This window comes from Cervus canadensis, chromosome 5, assembly GCF_019320065.1.
Source record: "Cervus canadensis isolate Bull #8, Minnesota chromosome 5, ASM1932006v1, whole genome shotgun sequence".
NCBI classification, from domain to species: Eukaryota; Metazoa; Chordata; class Mammalia; order Artiodactyla; family Cervidae; genus Cervus; species Cervus canadensis.
The window spans coordinates 10,104,209-10,114,789 of record NC_057390.1 but is presented as its reverse complement, the minus strand read 5'-3'; the positions used below and the strand labels follow the sequence as shown (position 1 = coordinate 10,114,789).

Genomic DNA, 10,581 nt, shown 5'->3' with positions numbered 1-10,581 from the left:
ATTCCGTCTTCCTATCTTTCTGTCCACTCTTAACAGCGTCTGGCACACAGCAGGCACTCAAGACATTTGCTCAATGAATGAATGACTTGGCCGGGCTTCCCTGACAACGTTTGGCAGGGGCTTGCGTTGCTCAGCCACTTTAGGCAAGCTCTCCAGTCTTCAGAGTCACGCAGGGGCTTCTCCGAGGTAAAGGAAGACAACGATTGGCTCCTTCAGCTCCAGCGGCCCAACAGACCGCAAGTGGAGAGCGGCAGGGACCAATGGGTGCCGGCAGGAGGCGAGGCCTGCCACGCTGCAGCGGTATAACCGTGCGGCCAGCGCGCGTATCTTTCCCCGCGCTGACGATGGCTGCAGCGTCCTTTATAACCACTTTGGTCACCCGACTGCTCCGGTCCGCGCAGAGTGGCCGCCTCCGTCAACGCCCTTTCCACCTCTCGGCAGTGCGGTAAGAGGGTCGGCGGGCTGGGTCAGCGCGGAAAAGCGAGGGAGCTGAGCGCCGGCCCGCCTCGGGACGCCTTTCTGAAGCATCTCGGTCCCGGGCGGTGGTGGCCACAGAGAGGGGTGTGGCGGGGCGACGCGGCAGCCCGGCGTGGCCTCAGCTTGCCGCTAGGGATCTCGCTCCGCGCTGAGCCGGGAGCCCGCCTTTCGGAGGGAGCCGGTCTCCGGCCAGCTCCGGGCGTTGCCCTGTCTCGAGGCCAGTCCGCCGGTGGGACAGGGCCCACGGTGTGGAGCAGAGGCGCAGGCGGGCTCTGGGGCGCCACGATTTACATGAGAGCAAAAAGAAGTCACCGGCCAGGACCGACCTTGGCCGTGAAACCAAGAGCTGGAAAGCCGAGACGTTTTGGCGAGCGCGAGTAAGAGTTGTAAGCGAGCAGCCTTCAGCGACCCGCCCCTTCCCGGAACCCTAGCGGCGGAGAGGGTTAGAGCAGTCTGATGAAATCCCCCACAAGCTTTGCTCGCCCGGTACCACCCCTTCCCTCCTCCTCCAGGCTGTGGATGTGGCTCGCGCTGCTCTACGAGCTGCCCGTTTCCCTCCCAAGCGAATAAATGTGCAGTGGTCACCGGGACTTTGACTGCAGCCCGCCTGGAGTTGGTCAGTGCCAGATCGAGGAAACTGAGGTGGTGAACACCCGGGAAGAGAAGAGGGAAAGCTCGGTTTGAGTTTTCTTAGGGAGGTTATAAATATTTCATGATATTTCTGATATTTCACAAATTCCCATTCTAAACATAGATTGAAGAGTTTTGGGGGGAGGGAGAGATGTGATTTCAGTTCCCTAAATCTATGCACCCTCTTTCCTTTCAGTCTTTAGAGCTTATTTGTAACAGCAGCCCCTTTATCCAGGTACTGTGCTAGGCTGTGCATTAATCAGAGATGGAAAAAAACGGTTCTTTCTTTAGTGAAACTTCCCTACCTGTCAAGGGGCAGAACAGTATGTAATTTCCAATCAGTGTAAACATGCTATTAGAGATGTTTTCCAAGGTGCTGTTGGAGCACAGAATGGGGATTAATGCATTAAGAGAAATATTATTTGAGACTTCCCTGGTGGTACAGTGGATAAAAATCCACCTGCCAATGCAGGAACATAGGTTGGATCCCTGATCAGGAAAGATTCCACATGCTGTGGGGCAACTGAACACGTGTCCACAACTACTGAGCCTGCCAGCTGCAATTACTGAAGCCCGCAAGCCCTAGAGCTGGTATTTTCTGGCCACCTGTGCTCCCGGGGCCACAGAGAAGCTCCCACAATAAGAAGCCTGCAGTTGGCAAGAAAGAGTAGCCCCTACTTGCCATAACCAGAGAAAGCCCTCAGGCAATAGCAAAGACCCAGCGCAACCAAAAATTTAGTTAATTAACGTAAAAATATTAATTTATTTGGCCATACTGGGTCTTAGTTGCGGCAAGTGGGATCTAATTCCCTGACCAGGGATGGAACTGACCCCCTGCATTGGGAGGTCGGAGTTCTAGCCACTGGACCAGCAGGGAAGTCTCTAATCCATTGTTGAAAGATTTCTGGGGAGACATTCAAGGATTTTCTTAGTCTGACCCTGATCTGCCTTTCCAGCCCCATCTTTTATTACTCTCTGTTCTCCTCCCTCTTCCTCCCTCCCTGAGTTCTGGCCACATGTGGTTCCATGATTGAAAAGAGATTTATAAGGAGCTTCCAATTTGTAATCTAAAGAACTGGAACAGTTTGCTCACACTGTCTAGTAACCAGTGTCCTCCTTTCACTTTTCTGGATGAATAGGCTTCCACATCTCTGAAGGCAGTAAGTACATTTAGTATTCAGGGTTCTGATGTATTGCTTTGATTACTGCTAGTTGGTAAAATTAAAACATGTTTTTAAAAATATAGGTTTGCATGTATTCCTTTAGGTGGGTGGGTGGGGATAGTGTGAGAGTTTTCATGGTTAGAGAGAGAGTATTGTAGACCGTGGAGTATAGAAAAAAAAAAAAAAAGAACTTTGGAGGCAGAAGTTTGTGTTTGAATTTTGTTACTATTGTTTCAGTTTCTTGTTCTGTATAGTAGGCTTATTATAATAGTCCCAAGTAACTGAGAGTAATGTATGTAAAACTCTAACTGAAATGTCTGCTGCTGCTGCTAAATCACTTCAGTCGTGTCCGACTCTGTGTGATCCCATAGACAGCAGCCCACCAGGCTCCCCTGTCCCTGGGATTCTCCAGGCAAGAACACTGGAGTGGGTTGCCATTTCCTTCTCCAATGTGTGAAAGTGAAAAGTGAAAGTGAAGTCGCTCAGTAGTGTCTGACTCTTAGCGACCCCATGGACCGCAGCCTACCAGGCTCCTCCATCCATGGGATTTTCCAGGCAAGAGTACTGGAGTGGGGTGCCATTGCCTTCTCCGAACTGAAATGTCTAGTGTTTAATAAATGTAGAGTTCCATCTCCCTTTGCATCTTTGTTCACTCATTACTGACTAATTAGTAGATAATAGAACTCTTTCCAAAATAAGTCATGATTGTGAATTGTAAATTATATCTGATACTAATTTTTCATGGAAAATCTAGTACTGTAATCTATTGAATTAGGAAAGTGAAGATGCTACTGATGGATTTTGGTTTTTAATTTTATTTGGACAGTCTTTTTTTTTTTTGGACAGTCTTTTCTAGTCTGTTGATTCATAATTTTAAGGGAAATTTTTCTAAACACATCTGTGAAAGCACTTCTAAATAAGTGTTAGCTAATATGGTTAATACATTTTGGATTCCCTGTGGGGCTAATTCAGTCTCCATTTCCATTTATTCCGCAGTAGCAGTAACTTTATCTGCCCTTCGGCAAAAAAAGTAAAAAAGTTGGGAAATTAGGTAATGACGCCCTCATAGGACTGTGTTTCACATTTGGCAGAGTTGTGGTCCGAGGAGGGGGGCTAAAACAATTGTATTATGAACAATACTTATTTATTGCATTGAAGCTTTGTTTTGGTTCTTGTTACTGTTTGACTTTTTTTTTTTTTTTTTAAAGCAAATTGGCATAACATCCAGAACTTGCCTCTGAAACTTGGAACAGTGGTTTCTCCCAGAACCCTGTGTCCTTAGCTTTATTATATCATGCTTAGTCCAAATGTGCTGCTACCATTTTCTCTTAAGTTTACTGCTTTCAAAAGGAACTTTTTAATGAAGTGAAATCTAACTTCACTCAATATTTTTATAGATCCTTATTAGCATATAAATAAATAAATATAGCTATTGTATTGTTAAAGATGTGTCTCTGTAAATCTAACCAGCAGAAGAGAGTTAGAAATTAATTTTTAGTTAATATATATGCTTAGCACATTATATCTTATTTCATTTAACATAAATTACTGTTCTAAGCCCTTGTAAACTAATCTTTCACCCTATTTCTGTCCCAGGACAGGTGTTTTTGGTATTATCATAGATCAAGAATGTTGCCAGGGGTACTTTATCAGCAAAGCCCTTTTGAAGAAGTTCCCTTTAACCCTAAATCTGAAATGGATTTATAAATATTAATGTGTTTTCCTTAATTTCCTTAATATACCATGAATATATATGAAATGCTGTTATATGTTTTATACTATACTAGTATTATCACATAAAATCTTGGTAAAAGCATTTGGTTTGCTATAAAATTGTGGTATCTTTAAAAAATGTTTATTTATTTTATTTATTTATTTATTTTCCAGGTCTTAGTTGCTACATGTGGGATCTTAGTGTGGCATGCAAACTCTTAGTTGTGGCATGTGGGATCTAGTTCCCTGACTAGGGATTGAACCTGGGGCCCCTGCATTGGGAGTGTGGGGTCCTTTTAGCCACAGGACCACCAGGGAAGTCCATTGATATCATCTTAATATCTCAAAAGATGGAAATACAGATTAATATAAGGTTTAGTTATAAAATTACTGCATTACATCTAAGACACTGAGACTTGGTTTAAAGTAGGTATTTAATCACGATGCAACTTAAAAGCAGGCATTGAAGACTTTTAGAGCTTTAACATTTTTAATTAACAGTGGCTTGGCGAATTAATTATATCTGACCATAAAAAATATCCAGTACCCTGATGTCATCCCTGAGTATTAAATATGTGCTGTTAAAAAAAAATATGCGCTATAAGGGGAAATAGATTGTTCCAGTGTTTCAAAGAATCATATTCTTAATCAGTGTTGAGTTGTAGCATTCCTTATGGCACTGGGGACAAAAATCTGAAGGGAAAGTCTTGTTTTCAATGGGAGTCCTTTTTCTTAAGGTATACCTTCTTGTCCTACTTGGAGTAATGTGAACTTTACTGTGTGGATATATGTAGAAATAAGAAAGCCAGGAATCTTCCACATTGGAACCCAGGAAGAGCTGCATAATCAGGTGTTATTAGGGAGAGATAGGCTTTCAGAGATTTGAACATATTTTGAGGCACTACAGGTTCTTCTAGATCTGAGTTGTCTCATTGTCTGTCCCCCAACAAGCAGTTTCTCATCCCTGTGATTCTAGTGTGTGAATGTAGATCAGAGAGAGGCTCTTACTGATCTAGTTCCCTACCACTACTTCTGATGCATAAACTTTTGCACTAACTAGACTGCAGGCCAGCCTAGAAATTGTTGTTCTGGACATCAGATACTCACTCCTGGTGTGTCAGCTGTGGATGGGGTATTGAGGTCTTGTGGTAGAGCACACTGCCATCTATGAGATGGATTTGCCCTAGTCCCCCTTCCAATCCCTATTCTTTTTTAAAAAAATTAATTAATTTTTGGTTGTGCTGGGTCTTCCTTGCTGTGCGATGGCTTTCTCTAGCTGCTGCAAGCGGGAGCTACTCTTCGTTACGGTGCACAGGCTTCTCATTTCGTGGCTTCTCTTGCCGCAGAACATGGGCTCTAAGTGTGCGGGCTTCCGTAGGGGCAGCTCACAGGCCATAGCGTGATGCCTTCCTAACTGTGCCACATAGGATTAGCTGCGCTGAGGTATGTGGGATTTTCTTGGATCAGGGATTGAACCTGTATCCCCTGCATTGGAAGGTAGATTCTTTTTTTTTGGAAGGTAGATTCTTATCCACTGTACCACCAGGGAAGTCCACAATCCTTATCCTGAAAAAATCTTTTCGAGGAAGAACTATGGAGAGCAGTTGTTGTTGTGTCTAATCTTTGCAACCCCATGGACGGCAGCATACCAGGCTTCCCTGTCCTTCACCATCTCCCGGAGTTTGCTCAAACTCATGTCCATTGAGTCGGTGATGCCATCTAACTATCTCATCCTCTGTTGCACGCTTCTTCTTATGCCTTCAATCTTTCCCAGCATCAGGGTCTTTTCCAATGAGTCAGCTGTTCCCATCAAGTGGCCAAAGTATTGGAGCTTTAGCTTCAAGCAGCAGTCCTTTCAATGAATATTCAGGGTTGATTTCCCTTAGGACTGACTGGTTTTATCTCCTTGCAGTCCAAGAGACTCTCAAGAGTCTTCTCCAACACCACAATTCAAAGGCATCAGTTCTTAGGCGCTCAGCCTTCTTTATGGTCCAACTTTTACATCTGTAAATGACTACTGGAAAAACCATAGCTTTGACTATGGACCTTTGTCGGGAAAGTAATGTCTCTGCTTTTTAATATGCTCTCTAGGTTGGTCACAGCCTTTCTTCCAAGGAGCAAGTGTCTTTTAATTTCATGGCTGCAGTCATCATCTGCAGTGATTTTGGAGCCCAAGAAAATAAAATCTGTCACTGTTTCCACTTTCCCACCTACTATTCGTCATGAAGTGATGGGGCTGGATGCCATCATCTTAGTTTTTTGAATGTTGAGTTTTAAGCCACCTTTTTCACTCTTCTCTTTCACCCTCATCAAGGGGCTCTTTAGTTCTTCTTCACTTTCTGCCATGAGGGTGGTGTCGTATATGTATCTGAGGTTATTGATATTTCTCCCAACAATCTTGATTCCAGCTTGTGCATCATCCAGCCCAGCGTTTCTCATGATGTACTCTGCATATAAGTTAAATAAGCAGGGTGACAAAATACAGCCTTGACATGCTCCTTTCCCGATTTGGAACCAGTCTGTTGTTCCGTGTCCAGTTCTAACTGTTGCTTCTTGACCTGCGTACAGATTTCTCAGGAGGCAAGTCAGGTGGTCTGGTGTTCCCATCTCTTTAAGAATTTTCCACAGTTTGTAGTGATCCACACAGTCAAAGGCTTTAGTGTATGTAGTCAATGAAGCCGAAATAGATGTTTATCTGGAATTCCCTTGCTTTCTCTGTGATCCAACAAATGTTGGCAATTTGGTCTCTGGTCCTTCTGCCTTTTCTAAACCCAGCTTGTACCTCTGGAAGTTCTCAGTTAGCATACTGCTGAAGCCTAGCTTGAAGGGTTTTGAGCGTTACATTGCTAGCATGTGAAATGAGTGCAATTGTATGGTAGTTTGAACATTCTTTGGCATTGCCCTTTTTTGAGATTGGAATGAAAACTATTTTTTCCAGTCCTGTGGCCACTCCTGAGTTTTCCAAGTTTGCTGACATATTGAGCGTAGCACTTTATCCAGGTCATTAAGCCCTTTTTCTGTTTAGTTCTTCTGTGTGTACTTGCCACCTCTTCATCTCTTCTGCTTTTGTTGAGTCCGTTACTCTTTCTGACCTTTGTATTTTCCATCCTGCATGAAATGTTCACTTAATATCTCCAGTTTTCTTGAATAGCTTTCTAGTCTTTCCCATTCTATTAATTTCCTCTATTTCTTTGCATTGTTCACTTAAGACTTTCTTATCTCTCTTTGCTATTCTCTGGAACTCTGTATTCAGTTGGGTATATCTTTCCCTTTCTCCCTTGCTTTTTGCTTCTCTTCTTTCCTCAGCTATTTGTAAAGCCTCCTCAGACAACCACTTTGCCTTCTTGCGTTTCTTTTTCTTTGGGATGGTTTTGATCATTGCCTCCTGTACAATGTTAAACCTCCATCCATAGTTCTTTAGGCATTCTGTCTACCAGATCTAATCACTTGAATCTATTTGTCACCTCCATTGTATAATCATAAAGGGTTTGATTTAGGTCATACCTGGATGACCTAGTGGTTTTCCCGATTTCCTTCAATTTTAGCCTGAAATTTTGCAGTAGGTATTGTCCAGTATATTGTTTATTGGTTTAACTGCACAACATCATTTAAATATTTAAAAGTATGTATAAATTAAAAGCCAATTCACTAACTGGGAAATGATTCGAACCATATGACTAGATGCTAACATGGGCAAAATATAAACTACAAATGGCATATAAGCATAGAGAACAAAACTAACATCACAGTGGTGAGAGATCAAATAAAACATTGCAAATTAACATTTTTTTTTTTTTAACCCACAGTTGTCAGACATCAGGAGGCAGGATGATATAGCATTAAGAACCTAGACTCTGGATTCAGAAGAGCTAAACACTTAGCTTATGTCAAGTAGTAGTTATCAGTTACTTAAATTCTCCGAGTTTAGATTAATGGTAGTAATTATTTCAATCAAATTTATTTTCTTAAATATGTAGCTGGACACAGATTTACCTCTTGAACCTCTCCTTCAGATTTCAGTTGTCCCTTGATTAGGAACTATGTAGTCTTATCTAAACTTTTAGTTTGGAAAAGTTTTTTTTTTCCAGTTTTACTCAGAAGTAATTGACATACGTCACATCCTTAGTAACTCAGTGATGAAGAATCCACCTGCAATACAGAAGACACATGTTTGATCCCTGAGTCAGGAAGATCCCCTGGAGAAGGAAATGGCAACCCACTCCAGTATTCTGCCTAGGAAATCCCATGAACAGAGGAGCCTGGTGGGCTGCAGCCCATGGGGTCTCAGAAAAGTCGGACATGACTTAGCAGCTTAACAACAACGATTGACATACATCTCTGTGTAAGTTTAAGGTATACTGCATGATGGTGTGATTTATATACATTGTGAAATGGTTACCACAATAGGTTTAGTTAAAGTTCATCATTTCATATGTACATATGTTTTTAAAAATATTTGTTTAATCTTTGGCAGTGCTGGGTCTATGTTCCTGCACGCATTCTGTCTCTAGTTTTGGCGAGCCAGGCTGCTCTCTCGTTGTGGTGCTCCAGCTTATCACTGCGGTGGCTTTTGTCTTGTGGCCCGTGGGCTCAGTTTCCCTGTGGCATGTGGGATCTTCTGGACCAGGGATCAAACCTGTGTCCCCTGCATTGCAAGGCGGATTCTTCTCCACTGGTCACCAGAGAAACCCTCATATAGATATTGTTACAAAAATAAAAAAGATAAAAATTCTCCTTGTGATGAGAGCTCTTAGGATCTCTTATTTTAGCAAGTTTTCTATATATTATATAGCAATGTTAACTAAAGTCTTCATTGTATATAGTACATTATGTCCCTAGTGCTTATTAACCTCATAACTAGAAGTTTGTACAGTCATCCTTCAGTATATGAGTAGGAATGTTTCAGAAACCCCAAGGATACCAAAATTACCAGATGCTGTAAGTCCCTTATATAAAATGGCATGGTATTTGTATACAGCCTATCTTCCCATATACTTTAAATCATCTCTAGATTATTTATTTATAATACCTAATACCATGTACATGCTGTGTAGATAGTTGTAAATACAATGTAAATGCTATGTAAATAGTTGCTAGCAAATTCTTGTTTTGCTTTTTGGAATTTCCTTCCAAGTATTTTCAACCCATGGTTGGTGAATCCTTGAATGGGGAGCCAATAAATAGAAGGGCCCACTGTGCCTTTTGACCATCTTCCAATTCCTCCTCCCGTTCTACCCAAAGTTTTTGGTATTTAATGACACTTTTGTAGTCTTTATTTATTCTTTACAAAAATTCAAGCTATTTTTTTTGGTGATTTTATTGCCTTCTGCAGAAATGAAGCTGTTATCATTTCTGGAAGGAAACTTGCTGAGCAGATCAAGCAGGAAGTGCGGCAGGAGGTGGAAGAGTGGGTGGCGTCTGGCAACAAACGGCCCCACCTGAGCGTGGTTCTGGTTGGAGAGAATCCTGCAAGTCAGTCCTATGTCCTCAACAAAACCAGAGCAGCTGCCAGCGTGGGTATGTGTCACTCTCAGAGCCCAGCTACTGTTAAATTGAGATTTAATCTTGAGGCAAACTCTATTGTAACTTATGATTCTTTATTCAGCTTAGAAAACCCAAACAGAGGAGGCTAATGTGATTCAACTGAATCCAAATATTTGTCAGAAAGAAATCAGGCTGTATGTTGGGGAGGTTTATAGACTAAGACTGGAGGAATACGGTTGGTTTCTCAGTGTCTTCTGGAAAGTAATCTAAATTCTGTTATAGTCTAACTTTGATAAGTGACCTTAAACACCATTTACATCTGCTTTCCTCAACTGAGCAATGAGTCTGTGACTAAAGTATTTGAGCATTTGGTTGAGGAGACCTCAGTGATGTGGTCTAGAATAGTCTTGGATTTGAAGGAAATGACTCTGGCTTCCTTGAAATAGGCTGTGGTTTCTCCACCAGTGGGTTCCAAAGCCAATTAAATCATACAGTTTAGACGTGGTTGAAGGTTTGGATGCAGAAGGAGCAGGTCTGAGTGATAGGAGGCCTCACTGTACTGAAGACTGTGTGGCCACAGAGCAGAGGTGAATAGGCTCAGTTGTGCCCCTGCCTGCCTATCTGTGGGCCAGTGGTCTGAGCACTGTGCGCCTGCCCTTCTGAAGGGCTGTGAAACCACTGCACCATGAGCCCATGGCGTTCTCTGCTCTTTATCACTGAGGATTGAGGCCTCCTGCCCTCTTCATTGAAAAACCTCTAGGGTTCCCGAGTAGCTCAGTGGTAAAGAATCTACCTGCTAATGCAGGAGACACAAGTTCAGTCCCTGATCTGGGAAGATCCCATGTGCCGTGGGTCTGCTAAGCCCGGGCACCACGACTATTGAGCTTCTCCACAAGAGAAGCCTTGTTGCAGTGAGCCTGCACACTGCAGCTGGAGAGCAGACCCCACCGACCATGCAGTAACAAAGACCCAGCACGGCCAAAAGCAATTATAAACACAATTATAGAAGAAAACCCTTTAGAACCTCTAGAAACTAGTAAGTTGTGGCTTTCTAAAACTTTGGAATGGGAGGTAGCATGGTATAGTGGAAAGAAAATGGACTTTGGAACTGCAA

At 42.7% G+C, this 10,581-nt stretch overlaps 1 protein-coding gene across 1 annotated transcript in view; it reads left to right on the top strand.

Moving 5' to 3' along the window:
• The first annotated feature begins 273 nt into the window (after window positions 1-273).
• The window catches only part of MTHFD2 (methylenetetrahydrofolate dehydrogenase (NADP+ dependent) 2, methenyltetrahydrofolate cyclohydrolase), a 31,584-nt gene continuing 21,276 nt past the window's right edge, over window positions 274-10,581 (top strand). The window contains exons 1-2 of the mRNA XM_043468138.1: window positions 274-445; window positions 9,316-9,500. Coding sequence (XP_043324073.1) covers window positions 345-445; window positions 9,316-9,500 — 286 coding nt within the window. The 5' untranslated portion in view covers window positions 274-344. The remainder of the gene's footprint in view (window positions 446-9,315; window positions 9,501-10,581) is intronic.